At 41.8% G+C, this 21,226-nt stretch overlaps 1 protein-coding gene across 2 annotated transcripts in view; it reads left to right on the top strand.

Annotated features, from left to right (window-relative positions):
* The window catches only part of LOC138260747 (fibroblast growth factor receptor substrate 2-like), a 94,182-nt gene extending 73,240 nt beyond the window's left edge, over positions 1–20,942 (top strand). For both annotated transcript variants that reach the window (XM_069209218.1, XM_069209217.1), the window contains one exon: positions 19,369–20,942. In XM_069209218.1, coding sequence (XP_069065319.1) covers positions 19,369–20,157 — 789 coding nt within the window. In that variant the 3' untranslated portion in view covers positions 20,158–20,942. The remainder of the gene's footprint in view (positions 1–19,368) is intronic.
* The last annotated feature ends 284 nt before the right edge of the window (positions 20,943–21,226 follow it).

Below are 21,226 nucleotides of genomic sequence, written 5' to 3'. Positions count from 1 at the left end.
AATAGTTTGCCTATATTGCAATACATATGTTGTTAACTCTCTCAGTACACTACTGTGTTTGTACCGAACCTTATCTCATATGTGATCGTTTCCAACTTGCCAACTACCTGTAGTCTGTTGTATGGCATTTTTCATTAGGTACCGCTTCTTTACTGTTGAACATAATTTGCTGTATTCCTTCATACTTTGCTTCTGCAGAAATGTAACAACTGTATCTATGTTTTGTTGTTGGAATACCTTGTAAAACCAGAAAACTAAAATCAGTAAACAGATTCAACAAAAAAAAAAATAATACATTTCTGCAGGTACATGTTTGAGAGGCCACAGCCTCCTAGAAATAGGGCTAGAGCCCTAACATTCTTCCCATTCTTGAGATCCCATTACACACTCAGGTACGTCTGACTTAAGGGTTATGATGTGGAAAGTTAATGGTCTGGATGACTGGATTAAAAGAGGACCAGTCGTTGGTTTCAATGAAACACAATGCACCCGCAGCCTTGTTGGTACAATAAACTCTCCTGTTTGGTACCAAGTGGCCATTTTTGGCCATATATGGCTATGATGGGGTTTTTCAGACTGGCTACACGAGAGGCTTGGGGGTTGTCACCATCATCTTGTACAAGAACGTCTCCCGCATTTAGGTAGACACACAGGGCTTATATGTTGCTCTTGAGGGGTTGATAGGAGGGCAAGCCAATAATCTATTTAGCGTTGAAGTGCCCCCACAATTGGCATGCTTTACTCTCGAAGTTCTTAAAGCTCTAATACTTTGACTTCCACACAGGACCACAATCCTAGGGGGATTTCAATGATGAGATGTCCTCTGGCTAGATGATTTGAGGTGTGCAGGGGGTCACTGCGGACAAGGAAACAGGGCTGTTTAAGTGGGCCACGTGTTTTGGACTCTGTTTGGCAGGTCTGGAATATGACAAAACTAAAATACACCCATACATCAGAAGCTCATAAAACTAGGTCCTGTTTTGATCTCTTCTTCTTGCCTGCCACACCCACTTACTTTCTACAATGGGTGCTCATATCATGCTTTGAGGGATCTCTGATCACTCACCGGACATGCTTCACTTGGAGGGTGCTCTAAAGGTGGGCTGTTGAACAATTCGTTCCACTAGTGGGTGTGCTTACTTAAGCTCTACTCCAGAGGAACCGGGCTATCGGTTCCCTAAGTCTACATCTATTGATGAGGAGAGTAGGACTTCCTCCTTTTTGGAAGAGGTGGTCTCACACACTTAATAGTGTCATGCTTCTTCATAGACCACCTCTCCCCAGTCTGGTAGGGCAATGCCACCAGGGCTGACTCAACCTTCTGGCTTGGAACTACCAGAAGGAGTTCTTATATGAAGCTCACTGGCTAATAACGGGATCCAGACATCTAAAATTACTTAGAGGACTACCAGTGTTTTACCTTTAATATGGTGTCCACTCATTTAAGTTCTGTGGATCTACACACGATTCGCTCACAACGAGAAACTGGATAAGGATCGCTACTGAAGACCGAATTATTTATTATTATTCTTTTTACTACATTTCCCAGGTTCCCTGGGACACGACCATTAGGTCATTGGACGTGCACTTCTACGAAGGGCCTCTAACGTGGACTCTGAATTGTGGAGAGTCTTAAACTGGTCCAGCATGCCTTTAATCAGCGGACAAGCAGCTGGGAGAGGCAAACTCTTAGGTTTGAACGGGCTATGCACCCTTTGACAAAGTAAGTGAGGGGCCTGGGGGGGAGAGACTCAAGTCTTTACAGTCTTTCTGCTATTTTGCACGCAGTCCATAGAAACTTTAGTGACACCAAGAGTAAGGGGTGATACTGTTTCCCTGCATGCAATTCTCTCAAGGAACCACTGTTTCCCTATACGTCATTCTGTCAAGGAACCAACAAACCCCCTCACACTTTGTTCGATTGTATGCAACCTCTATGGCAGCAACAGTACTGTCATTAAACCGCTAGAGACACGGTTCTTGCAAATTAATAAAAAATAAGTAACACCCTGAGGAGAGAAGTAATAAATACTCGGTCGGTATCCTAGCCCTACCATTGCTCACGCAAGTGACAATAAGATGTGCTGACCTTTGTTATACTATTCACTTTAGGCCTGTTTCCGAAAACGCAATTCTCTCAAGGAAACTTATTTTCCCTGCACGCAATTCTCAATGAGAACCAACCCCCTTCCCCCGCCCCCCCCCCCTCTCCCCCCACCTCCACACTTGGTTCAACTGTACGCAACCTCTACAGCAGTACTGGTACTATTCACAAACTGCTAGAGATACCGTTATTGCATATTAGAGCAGTATAAGTAACACCGTGATGATAGGCGTATTCAATTGGTCGGTATTCTAATCCATCTAATGCTGACATAAGTGACAATAAGATTTGCTGGCCTTTGTTATACTATTCACTTTAGGCCTTAAAATTTAAATTTGTATTTCCTTTACCTTCCCCTTTCATCGCCCCATCCCAGAAACAAGGCTGATAACCCATCAAAGCTGGGTAATAAAGTTTTGAGTGAAATCACACGTCATTTCCATGCCATAAGGTAGATTGGCATTATTTTATAATGCACACTGGATGCCTCCAGGGTGTGTTTTTTAGAACGTGCCTAGCATAATCAAGATAAGGATGCATGTTTTTATTCCAACACTTGCATGACCTACACAGGCTTGCAGTGCCTTTCAGACCTTGCATGTGCACTCTATGGTTCCCTTGTAGAAGATTAAAATTTTTCTCTTTCTGTTAATTAATATATGATCTAACCCAGTTAGGTTTTTGAAGGCGCTTATACACTCAGGCCTGGAGTGTGTGTGTGTTTTGTTCCTTGGTAATGGATTCTACTACACAACTAGTTTGATATTATTCCATCTTTACTTACATAAGGATCCTTAGCCCTGATGAATGCCCTAGACCAGTATAGGCTTGTTATAGAGGGCAGAAACATGTTGGTCTCTTTAAAGATGAACTGAGTCATTCTACTTAAGCTTATCAATTCTTCGTTTTTGTCCATATCAAAGGACACCATATTAAAGGTAAATCACTGGTCATAGACTAGCTATTTTTAGATGCCTGGATTCCGCTATTATCCAGCGAGCTTTATATGAGAACTCCTTCCAGTAGGTCCAAACCAGGATGTTGAGTCCGCCCTGGTGGCATCGCCCTGTAAGGGTGGGGAGAGGTGGTCTATGATGAAGCATGACATTTTTAAGTGTGTGAGACCACCTCTTCCAAAAAGGAGTAAGTCCTACTATTCTCATCAATAGGTGTAGACTTAGGGAACTGTTTGCCCATTTCCTCTGGAGTTGAGCTTAATTAAGCACACCCACTAGTGGAACTAATTGTTCGTTTTTTGCTGGATTGTACCTCAGGTGAGGACACACACCATTACTTAGTTCCCCCATTACAGTATACACCCACTACACTCTTGGGATATGATGGGTGATGTTATAGAACTATATCAAATGAGGGAAGCTAGAGGAGGACTAAATAGTATCTGGGGGAAAATGTCTGGAAGCAAGATGGTATCCGCTTTTGTTTCCAACTGGAGAAGGTTGCCGATATGATGTTCGTCCAGTACAAATATCTGCTTCGGAGTACTGCTCAAAAAGATTGTATTCTGAAGAGCCTCACTTTCATCAAGACGGTACTTAGATTTTTACTGAACTTTTCTGGCACTTCTGCAGTTGTGCATGTTTTGCAAACTGGAACTGGCTTCACTATCATAATTGTACAAAGTTTTGTTCGGAAAATGGAAAACAACAATGAAAACTTGGAATACAAGTTTATTATCATAATGGCGTGTCACCAAGGAACAAATGAATATTGGTTTAAAAGGCGTGGAGAAGTCAAATGTATGCTGAAACTTGAAACCGCCTACTTGGTTTGTTACTTTAAGCTGTGCAGAATACCTATCAGAAGATTCATATAGATTTCTACTTGAGGCAAATGCTAATCTTCCTGACATTATCTCCAATACAACAGGAAAATTATGTTCTTTAGATCCTGCTAATGTTTGCAGACTTTTCAAACACAGATTTCAAGTTATCAATCAATACTTAACTAACAAAAAGAAAAACTCAGTTGGAGAGGTAATTGATTTATTTTGGAGAAAAATGATCAAGCAGAAGGTGTACCAACCTTTCTTATACTCTTGTGGATTAAAGATGCCCCTAAGTTTGGACACGATTGATGAATCCGTTCTAGACTTCATTGGGTGTTATGTCACTTCATGACCACCCTTATAAAAACGAAAATCAAAAACTATTTGAGCAAGTCTTATGCTCTCAATCACATAAGTGTGGTAAATATTGATTATGAAAATTTACAAACAAATCAAAACATTACTCTAAGTATCACCTTGGATTTCCAAGTCCAATTTTACAGAAAGAAACATTTTATGTCATTTGTAAAATTCTCTCAACCACATATACCACTCTCCTGTGGCATTTTAGATACATTAGATACGTGCACAGCTGCTGTTCAGTTATGAATAAATGAATAGCAAAATGCTCAAGTACTCTGTATGGCTGTTTAACAAATATTTGCTATTGAGACTCAGCCAAATGTAGGCCTTTTTGGTGTAAGCTACTTTTGGGAACATGAATGAATCCATTAGTTACATTCAGCATCTAATATAACTGATTTTGAAATGTTTGTATGTATGTAGAAACAATGAATATTTTTTGCATTTAAAAATATAATATGTAACACTGTGCACTCAGACTTGTGTCCAAACTGTAGATCGGGACTTGTCTCATCACTTAGTTTAAAAGTGGTAACAAAATATGCCATCTTAATGATTGGAAAGTGCAATGTAAGTAACCAAAAAATCAATATGTGTTTTACTAACTTCACAGCCTCAAAACTGTATTTCTGGCCCGAATTTTACTTGTACTGCATTTTCTTTTTATAATGGAGACATTACAGCATCTGGACACTATACCATCTATTTAAAGAATAACACAGAGTGGACAGAATGTGATGATAACATTCTTACTTTTAAGTACAGGCTACCCCAAGAATTGCCAGACTCTTACCTGTTAGTCTTAAATTCTGACAGAGTGTATCAGGATTTCAAGAAAGCTACAAAGTTATTATGGAGCAGGAGATTTCTCATTCAGTAGATATGTCAGTATGTGGCCTCCAGAGGTTGATGACACTAGAAGAAATCCACTGTAAGTGATTATTAAGGATCATTGCATAACCTATATGTGCAAAATTGATTAGGCAAGGAAATACTTGGACATGCACAGCATTTGTGGTCTGTCTTCACATTTTAATTGATTTGTTTTTCCCCAGTGTTTCATTATGACCTCCATAATATGATCATCTTGATCTCCAAAGGTTCTAAGTGATGACATATTTGTATAACTCTGTTACTGATAGCTGAGAAATACTTGAAAAGGAAAAACACATTTGGATTAACCGGTTCTTCTGTTTTGACAGTATAACTAGATATTAGTGTAAGGGTGTGTATCAAAGCTACAAGTGGTTAAAAGTTTTTGGAGAGCTTATGGAGTCCGGGCCATGAGTACAGCCTCGTCTGCGTAGAGTAGGCCCAGGATGCGGCGATGGCCTATTTGAGGGAGATCTTTACATTTACTTATTAATTCACATTCTAAGTTGTTTATATATAATGAAAACAGGAGTGGGGCTAATACACAGCCTTGACGTACTCCTCTGTATATACCAAAAGGCCTAGTACATTCCCCTCTTATCCCATATCTCACCCTTGCTCTACATCCTGAGTACAGGTCCCGTATGAACTGTATTATTGTCATTTCTACCCCTATACTGCTTAAAATGTCCCATAATTTTCCATGTATTACGCAGTCAAATGCTGAAGATAGATCTATAAAGGCCAGGTACAAATTACCCTCCCTAATCTTCGTATATTTCCCAATTCTGATGTTTAAATTCAGTCCTTGTTCCACCGTACCTATTCCTGTGCGGAAACCATACTGTAATTCAGTTAAAATATCATTTTCCTCAACCCAGGATTGCAGTCTATTCAGGATGATTCTTCCCGCTAATTTGGCTGATGTATCAAGTAAGGAGATCGGTCTATAGCAAGCTAAGTTGAGGCGGTCACCTTTTTTATAGATAGGGACAATAATAGAATCTAACCAGGATGGTGGTGGTCCTTGCATACAGGAAGCCCTCAGTACCTGCGTCAGTAGGGGGCCCCATACTTGTATATTTTCCTTATATAAATCTACCGGGACACCGTCAGGGCCTGGAGTTTTCCCCGCTTTGCTTGAATTTATGGCTTCTACTACCTCCTCTAGAGTGAACTGGGGTGTTATAATCATACGTGGATTTTGCTGGATAGCAAGGCTCATTAAGGGATCTATTAATTCTGTATCACCAGTTTGACTATATATCTTAGAAAAGTAATCAATCCAATCCTCTTCTGGTATTGCAATTTCCATTCTTGGGACGTGTCTATCCCCTAACACGGGAGTGTTGATCGTTTTCCAAAAGAGGATGTTATCCTTTGTGAAGCTAGATTTGTGTAGTGTTCCCACATGTTTCCTTTCAAAGTAGATTTCCTTTTTTTAATGGCTGCCTAATATTCCTGCCTCCGTATACAGGGAGTGCAGAATTATTAGGCAAGTTGTATTTTTGAGGATTAATTTTATTATTGAACAACAACCATGTTCTCAATGAACCCAAAAAACTCATTAATATCAAAACTGAATATTTTTGGAAGTAGTTTTTAGTTTGTTTTTAGTTTTAGCTATGTTAGGGGGATATCTGTGTGTGCAGGTGACTATCACTGTGCATAATTATTAGGCAACTTAACAAAAAAAAATATATACCCATTTCAATTATTTATCATTACCAGTGAAACTAATATAACATCTCAACATTCACAAATATACATTTCTGACATTCAAAAACAAAAACAAATCAGTGACCAATATAGCCACCTTTCTTTGCAAGGACACTCAAAAGCCTGCCATCCATGGATTCTGTCAGTGTTTTGATCTGTTCACCATCAACATTGCGTGCAGCAGCAACCACAGCCTCCCAGACACTGTTCAGAGAGGTGTACTGTTTTCCCTCCTTGTAAATCTCACATTTGATGATGGACCACAGGTTCTCAATGGGGTTCAGATCAGGTGAACAAGGAGGCCATGTCATTAGATTTCCTTCTTTTATACCCTTTCTTGCCAGCCACGCTGTGGAGTACTTGGACGCGTGTGATGGAGCATTGTCCTGTATGAAAATCATGTTTTTCTTGAAGGATGCAGACTTCTTCCTGTACCACTGCTTGAAGAAGGTGTCTTCCAGGAACTGGCAGTAGGACTGGGAGTTGAGCTTGACTCCATCCTCAACCCGAAAAGGCCCCACAAGCTCATCTTTGATGATACCAGCCCAAACCAGTACTCCACCTCCACCTTGCTGGCGTCTGAGTCGGACTGGAGCTCTCTGCCCTTTACCAATCCAGCCACGGGCCCATCCATCTGGCCCATCAAGACTCACTCTCATTTCATCAGTCCATAAAACCTTAGAAAAATCAGTCTTGAGATATTTCTTGGCCCAGTCTTGACGTTTCAGCTTGTGTGTCTTGTTCAGTGGTGGTCGTCTTTCAGCCTTTCTTACCTTGGCCATGTCTCTGAGTATTGCACACCTTGTGCTTTTGGGCACTCCAGTGATGTTGCAGCTCTGAAATATGGCCAAACTGGTGGCAAGTGGCATCGTGGCAGCTGCACGCTTGACTTTTCTCAGTTCATGGGCAGTTATTTTGCGCCTTGGTTTTTCCACACGCTTCTTGCGACCCTGTTGACTATTTTGAATGAAACGCTTGATTGTTCGATGATCACGCTTCAGAAGCTTTGCAATTTTAAGAGTGCTGCATCCCTCTGCAAGATATCTCACTATTTTTGACTTTTCTGAGCCTGTCAAGTCCTTCTTTTGACCCATTTTGCCAAAGGAAAGGAAGTTGCCTAATAATTATGCACACCTGATATAGGGTGTTGATGTCATTAGACCACACCCCTTCTCATTACAGAGATGCACATCACCTAATATGCTTAATTGGTAGTAGGCTTTCGAGCCTATACAGCTTGGAGTCAGACAACATGCATAAAGAGGATGATGTGGTCAAAATACTCATTTGCCTAATAATTAACTGTTTCAATAGGTCCTTTGAGTCTGTCTGCGACCATCGCAGTGAGTATCCGTTACGCGAGGCTAATTCAATATCGTTTACCAGGACGGTTTTGTCCTCCAATATAGGAGAAGTTAGTGAAACTCTCAAGCTCTGGGGGAAGTGGTCACTTATCGCAATATTGTAGAGTGTATAATTAGTAAGGTAATGTGCAAAATGGGTAGACATTAAAACATAATCACTGTGTCAGCGCCCTTCCATTAAAAGTTGGTTTAAACTGTAAATCATCAAAAAAAGTTTGTTTGCAAAAGCCAAATAATTTTTTTGCGCCAGTAAGTTAATCGCATCACCTTGCGTAGTATGTAAAAAATGTGGCCTCAGTGTGATATCTTCCATGTCCCAGCCACACACCTTCTCCGAGGTTTCTTTACAGAGATAAACATTAAAATCACCGCCCCATATAATAAGACTTTCCCGTCTGGTTTTTGTACATATTTTCTCTAAATCCTCTCCCATCTCTGCTAAAATGATGGGAAACGCTCCTGGTGGTGCATTATTGTAAAAATGAATAATCACTAGCTGGGTCTTCTGATCCAGGTTACTCCCAATCATTGGGTAATGTACCCTCGAGTTTTGCATGTTTAGGTTTGATAGAGGGAGCTTATTAGAAATATATGTGCATAGACCACCTTTCAGCCTACCATGTCTGGTCTGTTCGGCTGGTGTGTGGAATGTCGTATATACATTTATATGGGCAGGATTTACAAGCCAAGTTTCCTGAAGACATAGACATGAAAAATCTTCAATAAAATTCATCCCAAGCACGTTACTGAGCTTGTTACTTAGGCCTGCCGCATTCCAATAGAGTAAGGCTATTTCCAATTTCTGCCAATTTTGGCACTGTACATTATTTATGGTCAGGGGAGATATACAACTATGAATTATGAGTTAGTGTCAAAGGGAGATCTCTCTGTCTTGGGTGCCTCCCTTCTATATTAGTTTCCGATATTATCTCATGAGGTATCTCTTACTTATCCATGCTGAGTCAATCTAGATCTTCTAGTGTTGAAAGGGGTCGGAATCTGTTACAGGAAGGAAAGGAGTCAGGACTAGGTAAGGGTATTTTGTGCAGTAGTTGTGCGTTGTTAAAATTATGCCCCACAGGACTTTGATAAAAGAAGCCCAAAGGTAATAACAAAATTCCTTGGTGGGTAAATTGCCTCGACTCTAGTTAGTAAAATAATTCTGTCCACTATATCTGGAGATTTGAACGAAAGAACCACACAGTCTCCCTCCAATACCTTCCGACTACTTGCTATCCACTTAATTCTTCTGACCATTTTTATATCATCAAAAAGGGGCACCACCTTTCTAGAGTCCAAACGTGATCCTATCCAGTTGAGGGACTTATTCCTCAAAGCTGTCCATGTTTCCTGTTGCTGATCAGCTACGGGTGGAACATTAGCTAGGACCACTACGTATGGTGTTGCCTCCCGGGGGAGGTGTAAGAAATCACTTGGTGTATGCAAAAACTCAAGAGATCTCATTCTTCTAGATTGTCGTCCCCCCCAGTTTTGTCTGGGGCTGATTTATCCTATCTGTAGGTGGAATGTTGGTCAATGTCTTTGGGAGTATGTGTCTAGTGGTTGGTGCTAGTGACAATGATTGCAGATTACTCAAAGGATTTGGGGTTAGGTGCGATTCCACTGTCCTGCCTTGTGTTACAGATTGTATGTTACTCGCAGGATTTGGAATCAGCGGTGGTATACTGAGGCCTATCTTCATGGAATGTGGGTCCTTAGGTTGGAAAGACTTCATAATTATTAAGCCTGCCTCGAGGTTACTCTCTACCACGCTTAAGCATTCTGTAAGGGAATCCAGTGAAGCCCCAATTGATGATTTCAGGGTGTTTACTAGATCATAAATGTTCGGAAGGAGGCATCGGGTTGTGTCAGCTGAATTATTTAAAGTTTTCCTCCGAGTTGCTTTCTTTGGCAGCTGTCTGTTGAGCGTAGTTACTAGGTCTTTCTTTACTTTTTTATTAGGGGAAATATATGTCATCCCTATCGCAGGTTTCCTTGAACGTTTAGGTGAGGGTGAGAGGTCATCCGGGACATAGATTAAGTCTGAGGTATTTTGGATACATCCATTTATATTTCTTTCCTGTTTCCTTCTTACTTCACATTTATACCCCTGTGATCGCAGTGACTAGAATCATCGTGTGTCCCAGCATTATTTAATGAGTGAGTGGTATAATCACTGGAAGTCAGCAATTTTTCTTCCACGTTAGAGATTTGCTTATCTATCTCCCCCATCGCTCCTGAAATGTATTTTAATATCGATGTACTATCTTTTATATTTGGGGAGTGATTCAATTTTGAGTGCTTCCTTTTGCCCATGTTTTAAATAAAATCAGACTTATTTCCTATGTAAGAGTAAGGCTAAAGGGGATAAACAAACTAAGTTAATTTACCAGCCCACAGAACTCCTCATGTGGTGATACACAAGGCCAACCCGACCTCAATGAAATATCTTAGGCACAAGGTTTATATGCACAGTCTCAATCAGCGGCCATTATTACAAGCTTAACCAAAATAAAACCATATGTTGTGTAAAAGGTAACAAAACGTTCTCCCTTATATATCCAGATGTCCCGTCAGCAGGCCCCTTGGCTCGTGATTTTTGTTTCTTAGGGGGGTGGCCCAGCCCGGCCTCCTTCGGGTGTGGACGGGTCCGCCCTTGGCCCAGGCTTTGCCCAGGCGCGGCCCGCACCGCGGGGCAATGCAGAGCGCTTTCAAGCGCCCGCGATTTGGTCCAGCCCCCCTGGTGTTGGCGAGTGCTCCTGGCACTTGGAGTCCCACCAGGAGCAGGAAGGCAAGCAGCGGCCGCAGGAATGCAGAGGGAGTTAATTTAGAGGGTGTCCTTACCATCTTAGAGAAAATGTTTTGCAATGATGAGCTCCCTGGAGAAATACTTTCAGACAGCAGGCCTAAATTTACTAGTAAAGTATTTGAGGATTATATTTTTAGTTGTGGAATAAAACATAAGAACTGCTAAATGTTTTTGCCAGTCCAGTTGTCAGGTAGAAATATTAAAATGTCTTGTGAGAGTCTTTAGTTGGCTGTTATAGGAGGTTTGGTGTGGAGAAAAGCTCTACAGGCTACTTTGCTGACTTACAGGGTGACTTCCAATGTAGTTACTCTTACTCCTTTGGAATTACTCCAAATATGCTGGAAACAAACAATGTATTCTAAATCTGGGCAGGACCCACAATACGGTGACGTTGACCTGGAACAGTCTGTTGTGGTCGAGAGGTCTACTTTGAACCTGGGAGAGGGGGCCCAGTGGCCTCTGTCAGGGCATCTGCCCCATAAATGTATAACTTACTTGACACTTACCTTTCCTTGCTTTATAGGGTTGGATTACACGTTGGTGTTTACTTTAGATTAAAAACAAGTTCCTTATCATTAAAAAAATTAATTTAGCTTTAAAAAATGTTTTTCTTCTTTTTGCTGGATTTATTTCCTTCTGGATTTTTGTTCCAGAACAGGACAATCGGACTACCTACAAGAAAAAACAAAGGAGAGGATAAATGAGGGAAAGGAGGGAAAATCGTTTTTTTTTTTAAAAGCCTAAGGATGTTTGGGAGGGCACTTGTGAGCCAATACCAGCTCACGATAGATATTGCAGCCCTTCTCCCCAGACACAGTGACTGCATGGCATTGTAAGCAATATATGGCAGTGCTGGCGTAATAATCCACCACATGCTGCTACTGCCTCAGAAGCTGAACTGGAACTGCACTGCCAGGTGGTAGTACATAATGTGCAGATAACACAGCAGATGATGGTGGCACTCTAGATGAGATCCCAGTTGTTGATGGTCCTGCAGGTTTAATAGGTGGATGTGCTGCTGTTGCAGCAGCTTCCTTCAGCTTGATCTAATGCCCCCTCTCTGCTTGCAAAATGTGTCAAATGGATGGCATCCCCTGTGAAACTACCTTCTGGCTATTTTACACATCACCTGCCTGGCGCTGACTTTCTTCTTGCAAACAGGCAAAGAAACAAATTGCCATACCACAGACTCATAGTTTTTGAAACACTCCACCTCTTCTTCTTCTTGCAGGATGGACTGGTCCTCTTCCTCCAACTGCTCATCCTGCTGCACAACATGCTGGTCTCCTTCTGCCATTTTGTTAGTTTTGTAGCCTTGACTGTAGAAAGAACACTAAGTACATTGCCACTTACAATTAAACTGCTCATTCTTCTCACAATATAAGAAGCTAAATACAAATGAATGGGACTGCACCTCCTCTTTCTTCCATAAACAAACATTTTTAACCATCATATTCTTTGTAACAACCTTGAAGTACTGCAGTGCTATCATGGTAGTATCTAGGAGGGACCAGAAAACCTCCACAAAACTGTAAAATGTAGTAAATTACTTGTATAGCCACCGTTCCATAACAGCCTATGCTATTTGGGAGTGAATGTTAATTGTAACATTTACATTATATATAACCTCGGACTATAAAAGTATCTCAAAATACCGAAAAATGCCCATAAGAATACACACTATACTAAATCAGAAATAACATTAAAAACTCTACTGACACACAGGACAATAAAGACATATATAAATATATATATATAACGGAAAACCATTACACACCTCATATACCATGCAAACGTATATAAATAATATTTATTTCCTTAACAGTTACATAAAAGTTGCTTTCTCATTTCATAAACTTCAAAAAACTGTTTTACATAGATTTATCAACAAACTCTACCTTTCACTTACGTTGTTTTGTACATCATTTCCAAACATCAATTTAATTAGCTTGTACAATTATTTACATATATTTTTAGAGACCATTTAAATTCCATGAAAACACTAAGGTTACCCATTAGTTGTAGTTAGGTGGATTTAATTACTAAGTACTATACCAACTTAACTTAAAATACACAAACATCTGAATTGCCGAAGTTATAATTCCACATTATAATTTATGCAGGTCATTCTAATAGTTATACATCGTCCCACTCAATACCCAATGGACTCGACTAAGTAGCCATGCTACATTAACTGTAACTCACAACTCCTTCGTGAACTCACTAGACACTTACATATCACAGTATATTCAGCACTTATTATAGTAACATTCATAACAAAACAAATAACATAGCTATCTAAATACTTTGCAATGACTGAGTGTATGGTACAGTTGTGAGTTAAAGTTTATGTTGCGTGGGTACTTATTTGAGTCCAGTGTGTATGGAGTGGGACATTGTATAATTAGAATGTAAAGCATAAATTATAATCCGAAATTATTTCAGATGGTTGTGTATTTTACGTCAGTAATAAAATCTATAAAACTATAAATAATGGTTCGTCTTTGTTTTTTTCATGGCATGTATATATTTACAATCAATACTGAGCCTTTTCTTCTGCAAATAACGTCTTTTTTACCTGTGTTGGTAGTTTTGCACTATCTTTGGTCTGAAAGTCCTTGAGAGTAAAACAAAATACACACTTTCTCTCACTCACTCTTAGTTACGGAGTTAGTTCTGATTTAATCACATTCCGATAGGAATGGCATTTATTGAGTCTTAAATAACATTGGTACATTTGACAAAACTGCACAAAACTTTATAGATCAGATGAAGCAGTTGATGTTCCAGACGAGTATATTGACTATCCTCTTGTTAAACACAGTGCTTAATTTGTAAATAAAAAGGTGCCGGTGCCCAAAGCCCTCCTCTTAAACACGCGGCTCCTGCAATTAAATGTGTGAACACGGAATACTGAGGCTGCGTAATCTTAAAGCCATCTCGGGCCTCTTCAACCCATATAAAGCCACTCGCTGCCCCTTCAGCTCACTCTTGCAGCTTTCTACTTTCTCCCTTTGTGACGCTTCTTCGTATTTCCCTTCCTCCGTCCGTCCCATATGTGTCTTTTGCTCACAGCAAATGCTTGAGGCAGAAGAATAAGCCCTGGCCCTCAAAAATAAGCGCCGGTGCTCAGCACCCGAAACAATAAGCACAAATTAAGCACTGGTTAAACACTATTGTTTTTCAATAAATTGCATACCACTGATTTCATACATCTAGTACTCAGACTACAGAGCCAACAAGTTTAACCATCGAATATGCTGTGCTTCGAGTCTCATCACCTTTGATATCTTCAGTATATAAACAAGATGCGTGCAGTCTTTGAACTGGCCACTTTCTAAGCCCCATAGACGGACAATGAAATGATTCTTGTGTCTTTACGCCGGTGTTGTGGTATTAACAAAAAATATATTGGGACAACTTATACAAACATTTGAAATATTCTCTGAATATTCATCTTGAGAGGTTGCAGAAGTAGAGGAGTGTGATTTTCTTTTTTTTCCATTGCACTACTTGATCTGATCTCTGTGATTCTGGTCCTCATGTTCCTCTTTTTTCACTAGTCCCCTGGTACTGATCCTCTTCTGTCTTTCCGCCTGGATCTTCTGCTCCTGGATGTGGTCGTCTTTAACCCCTGGTGTTGGTTGGTGGTCTCAGACCCTGCTAGTCCTCCGGGTCCTGGGCCTCCTTGTCCTCTTACCTCCACCCTTCTGGTGCTTCAGACTCTGGTCCTCCAAGTCATGGTGTCCTGTTCCACATCCCCCTGATTCTTTTCACTGTAGTCACAACGCCCCTTGTGTTGTTTTTACTGGTCCTCCTCCGTATCTTTTTGTTTCTGTTGCCCTTTGGCCGTGCTCACCTGTTCCGCATGATAAGGAATCCTTGGTCGTCCTTGTCCTCTGCCTCATGGATTTGATCTTCCTAACTGTCCGGGAGGTTCACTTCCTGTTCTTAATTGTCCTACTGGTCATTATCTTCTTCCTACCAGTACTCCTTCCTTCCCCGGGAACCCTCCACAATGACACTTGGGTACAGCATCCAAGCCTGTCACTCATAGATATATATATAATATTTGACTTCCAGATTTTATGTGTTAACAAGGCAGTCGGACACCGAAATGAGGACCCAGTTGAGATCGGACTCAGCCAACTTTAAGCACTGCTTGGCATGTTAAAAACAAAAATATAATTCAGAAGACAAATTGGGCATGCAATTAAAATGTCACTGTGGCTGGAGGGACTGCTCATGACATGGGACCACTAAGTGTCTATTTTTGAAATCCACACTGGTTGGTGAATAGTATGAAACAAATGTTTATTAAGCTGGCGGTTGAGTGAATAGACACTTACCTTGTGAATTAGCCAGTTGTCTTGCTAACCTGTCTGCTGCTTTCATCTCATCTGTTCCACAGGAGTCCCATTACTGTATCTCCAACCACTTTATTGCATGCAATTGCTCCAAAACTCTATTTTCATCCTCTCAGTAACTGCCTTATTTAAGTGCTCCTCCGTTTGTGGCCCAAGTACCACCTGTCTTTCTGCACTCCTTGTTGTAGGAAAGTACCATCTTGCCTGGCATGTTATCTCCATATTTCACTGTATATATGTTGTTTTAGTCTATGTGTCACTGGGACCATGCCAGGCAGGGCCCCAGTGCTCATAAGTATGTGCCCTGTATGTGTCCCCTGTGTGATGCCTAACTGTCTCACTGAGGCTCTGCTAACCAGAACCTCAGTTGTTATGCTCTCTCTGCTTTCCAAATTTGTCACTAACAGGCTAGTGACCAATATCACCAATTCACATTGGCATACTGGTACACCCATATAATTCCCTAGTATATGGTACTTAGGTACCCAGGGTATTGGGGTTCCAGGAGATCCCCATGGGCTGCAGCATTTCTTTTGCCACCCATCGGGAGCTCTGACAATTTTTACACAGGCCTGCCAGTGCAGCCTGAGTGTAATAACGCCCACATTATTTCACAGCCATTTACCACTGCACTTAAGTAACTTATAAGTCACCTATATGTCTAACCTTCACCTGGTGAAGGTTGGGTGCAAAGTTACTTAGTGTGTGGGCAACCTGGCACTAGCCAAGGTGCCCCCACATTGTTCAGGGCAAATTCCCCGGACTTTGTGAGTGTGGGACACCATTACACGCGTGCACTGTACATAGGTCACTACGTATGTACAGCGTCACAATGGTAACTCCAAACATGGCCATGTAACATGTCTAAGATCATGGAATTGTCCCCCCAATGCCAGAACGGCATTGGGGGGACAATTCCATGACCCCCCAGGTCTCTAGCACAGAACCCGGGTACTGCCAAACTGCCTTTCCGGGGTCTCCACTGCAGCTGCTGCCAACCCCTCAGACAGGTTTCTGCCCTCCTGGGGTCCAGGCAGCCCTGGCCCAGGAAGGCAGAACAAAGGACTTCCTCTGAGAGAGGGTGTAACACCCTCTCCCTTTGGAAATAGGTGTGAAGGCTGGGGAGGAGTAGCCTCCCCAGCCTCTGGAAATGCTTTGATGGGCACAGATGGTGCCCATCTCTGCATAAGCCAGTCTACACCGGTTCAGGGATCCCCCAGCCCTGCTCTGGCGCGAAACTGGACAAAGGAAAGAGGAGTGACCACTCCCCTGACATGCACCTCCCAGGGGAGGTGCCCAGAGCTCCTCCAGTGTGTCCCAGACCTGTGCCATCTTGGAAACAGAGGTGTTTGTGGCACACTGGACTGCTCTGAGTGGCCAGTGCCAGTAGGTGATGTCAGAGGCTCCTTCTGATAGGCTCTTACCTCTCTTGGTAGCCAATCCTCCTTCCTAGGTAGCCAAACCTCCTTTTCTGGCTATTTAGGGTCTCTGCTTTGGGGATCTCACCAGATAACGAATACAAGAGCTCACCAGAGTTCCTCTGCATCTCCCTCTTCACCTTCTGCCAAAGGATCGACCGCTGACTGCTCAGGACACCTGCAAAACCGCAACAAAGTAACAAGACAACTATTAGCAACCTTGTATCGCTTCATCCTGCCGGCTTTCTCAACTGTTTCCAGGTGGTGAAATCTCCAGTGGGTCGACGGAATCTTCCCCCTGCAACCGCAGACAACAAAAGACTGCATCACCAGTCCTCTGGGTCCCCTCTCAGCACGACGAGCGTGGTCCCTGGAACTCAGCAACTCTGTCCAAGTGACTCCCACAGTCCAGTGACTCTTCAGTCCAAGTTTGGTGGAGGTAAGTCCTTGCCTCCCCACGCTAGACTGCATTGCTGGGTACCGCGTGATTTGCAGCTGCTCCAGCTCCTGTGCACTCTTCCAGGATTTCCTTTGTGCACAGCCAAGCCTAGGTCCCCGACACTCTAACCTGCAGTGCACAACCTTCTGAGTTGTCCTCCAGCATCGTGGGGCTCCCTTTTGTGACTTCGGGTGGACTCTGGTTCACTTTTCTTCTAAGTGCCTGTTCAGGTACTTCTGCAGGTGCTGCCTGCTTCTGTGAGGGCTTCCTGACTTGCTGGTCGCCCCCTCTGTTTCCCTTATCCAAGTGGCGACATCCTGGTCCCTCCTGGGCCACAGCAGCATCCAAAAACCCTAACCGCAACCCTTGCAGCTAGCAAGGCTTGTTTGCGGTCTTTCTGTGTGGGAACACCTCTGCAAGCTTCTTCACGATGTGGGACATCCATCCTCCAAAGAGGAAGTTCCTAGTCCTCTTCGTTCTTGCAGAACACCAAGCTTCTTCCAACAGGTGGCAGTTTCCTTGCACCCTCAGCTGGCATTTCTTGGGCTCCTGCCCACTCTCGACACAGTCGCGACTCTTGGACTTGGTCCCCTTGTCTTACAGGTACTCAGGTCCGGAAATCCACTGTTGTTGCATTGCTGATCTTTGTTCTCCTTGCAGAATCCCCCTATCACGACTTCTGTGCTCTCTGGGGGTAGTAGGTGCACTTTACACCTACCTTTCAGGGTCTTGGGGTGGGCTATTTTTCTAACCCTCACTGTTTTCTTACAGTCCCAGCGACCCTCTACAAGCTCACATAGGTTTGGGGTCCATCCGTGGTTCGCATTCCACTTTTGGAGTATATGGTTTGTGTTGCCCCTATACCTATGTGCTCCTATTGCAATCTACTGTAATTTTACATTGCTTGCATTACTTCCTTTTGCTATTTCCTGCATAATTTTGGTTTGTGTACATATATCTTGTGTATATTTCTCATCCTCATACTGAGGGTACTCACTGAGATACTTTTGGCATATTGTCATAAAAATAAAGTACCTTTATTTTTAGTACTTCTGTGTATTGTGTTTTCTTATGATATTGTGCATATGACACCAGTGGTATAGTAGGAGCTTTACATGTCTCCTAGTTCAGACTAAGCTGCTTTGCCATAGCTACCTTCTATCAGCCTTAGCTGCTAGAAACACCTCTTCTACACTAATAAGGGATAACTGGACCTGGCACAAGGTGTAAGTACCTCTGGTACCCACTACAAGCCAGGCCAGCCTCCTACACTTGTTTGCTACTGCTAACTGGCTGCTGCTGCTGTCTTGCCAGGTCCAAACTACTAAGCAAGCAGAATTATGCTTAAACAGAAGATCAAAACAAGCATGGGTTTATAGATCAGAAGCCCAAAATTAGCTCAGTCCTCAAATCATCAAAAGGAGGACCATCAAGAAAAGAAAAGTTTAGGTAACACGCATTGAAAGCATGCTCCTTATGCTTTCCAGACATAACATTAAAGAGTCGTATGAAAGAGCAAAATACTCCCATACTGCAGCACAAAATGTGTATGCCATACCTTGAAGCTTCTAAAGAAGTATGCAGTCTACATTTCTTATTTTAATTGTATACCTGTGTAAACGTATGTATTCAAAATTGATTTTACTGCTTTTATCTGTAAACAAATTAGCTTAATTCCTGTACTTGCTTATGTACATACTTTTGTATATTTGAATATGTATTTAGTTTCCTTCATGCCATTACGAGATGGCCTCTGCGCTGTTAGTCATTAGAGTCCCTTTTTGTTCATATCTTGCTAAATAAAGATCTTCTCTGGACAATTTACCCAGGTGCTGGTCAAATAGTACCAAATCTGCTGTTTAGTCTGTAGCTGAATATAGAGTGAAGAGTGAAGAGTAAGATGCTTAGCCAGTGACTGGCCAAGTAGTGGAGATTACGTACTATTTCAGCGGTGATAAATAGCCACTTCCTAACTACTTACCTCAGTTCATCTTCCAGCAGTTGATCAGGATACTGGGATGCATATAGATGTGTTGGTTACAGGCACATTGAGTATGTGAAGCAGTACTGGTGTTGCTTATGTGAATGCTTGACATTTTCTTCATTTCTGCTTGTTTCTACTGCAGATGAAAGTGGATAAAGTGGAACACCTTCTCTTAGAACCAAGATTTTCAGATGGTGGAGCACATCCTCCTGAAGAGCAGAGCTTCTTAGGCCATCGGCTCCTTATTGAGCAGTACCCTGGGCTGACGTGTTCCCCTAGACACCCAACCGAAAGAGAGGAGCAGGGGACCCTTGAAAGCAGAACAACAATAAGAGACTCCAACTGCACATTTTGGGACACTGGGTATGACAGTGATGAACGAAGAGATGTATCTTGCAGTAGAAAGATGGGATATGAGAACCTACCTGGTTCAAAGTGCAGAAGACACTATTTGGCGTCTGTCAGCAGTTCAGACTCTCAGAGCTACAGCATCCCTCAAAGGCAGTCTGCCCTACTTAGCGATGACAGTGTGCCTTCCTCGCCATCGATATTTGAAGAAAAACTAAATTTAGGACATAAGCCTCCCTCACCTGTGAATATCTGCAATCATTCAAAACCAGCTTCTCTGAAGACTAGTTCCTCAGCTCAACTGCCCCTGAGTAATCGTAGCTGTGCACCTGTATATTTCAACTTTGATATCCGACATCCAGGACTAGAGGGCAAGCAGCTAAACTATATTGAGGTGGAGGTGGAAAGTGGCTGTGACTCAGACAACCCCCAAACACCACAAAGTCCTTCATCTGGTTCACCAACAAACCAATTCTATTCTGAAGTAGACCTTGTAAAAACAGCAGCCTTATCTCGTATACATAAAACTGTGCCCTGGGATGATGGCACCAGGAAAACCAGACACAGCCATCTGGCAATATGAATATCATATATCACAAGCTAGGTTCCGGTGTGTAGTTTAAAAAAAAAAATACATTTCTGATACTCAAAATCAAGTTTCATCAAGGCATGTATGAAACGCAAATATATTTTGAATAATTTGAGATAATTTTTTAGTATGTCATACCCGGTGGCCTTACATACCATGTGGCCAGGGTTTTGACAAAGAACTCTCCTTCTGCCTCGCTTAAGCACATTGCCACAAATTATGTTTGTATAATTACTTCCATGCACTGTTACTGCTGCTGTTGCCATCTTGGATTGGGGGAGGGGGCTATTTTAAACAAGATTATTTTATTTGTAAACCTGGGCCACTTTTAGTGTTTTTAAATATATCTCAATTTATGTAGGCTCTTATTGTTAAATATTTATCTCTGGAAAATATACTAATAGGCCAGAGGGTAGATCATTCCCTTGTAAAGTCTAGAGGTTGCCTGACATTATAATCTTTGGTGTTCAGCCAGTTTTATACTTTCGACTATGTTTTTTGGATGCCAGTTGCTGACTTAGTTTGCGTCACAAAGTCTGCAAATTGATTTGTAGCAGTGATTCCGTGCCACCAACAACAACACAAAACTATGACTGACTAATAAAGAGGCCAATTTGAGCATCTGTTTGGCACAGAAATTTCAAATATATAATAACCTGGTAATACTAAGGAAAATGAGCTGTCACATAAATTGTGTTATCATAACGGAAAAGATTGAGCTGCTAATTTCAATTCATCCATTTCTAAAGCATAATCGAGAAATAAACCTCCAAACAATGCTTGATGTTGTCATATTTCTTTTTATAAATGCAGATTAAAACATCTGACTGTACAGAGTGGAAACAGAGTGAGTGGTAGATTAAACTACAACCAACCAATAATGGTTTCTGGTCACTTCTCAACTTTAGACTCTTTCCTCTTTCAGAAACATGTTCACAATGAAGTGTTGTGACTTCTGGCTATGTAGGCCCTTCCAACGAACTATGACACCAAGACTTTTCTCAGTTAGTAGTCTACTATCTTCATGTGTAGTTCTACATCTGGCCCTGAACACAAAAAAACT

The sequence above is a fragment of the Pleurodeles waltl genome, chromosome 10 (assembly GCF_031143425.1).
Source record: "Pleurodeles waltl isolate 20211129_DDA chromosome 10, aPleWal1.hap1.20221129, whole genome shotgun sequence".
Classification (NCBI taxonomy): Eukaryota; Metazoa; Chordata; class Amphibia; order Caudata; family Salamandridae; genus Pleurodeles; species Pleurodeles waltl.
Note: the sequence above shows the minus strand (reverse complement) of the source record. Positions and strands in the feature narration are given on the sequence as shown.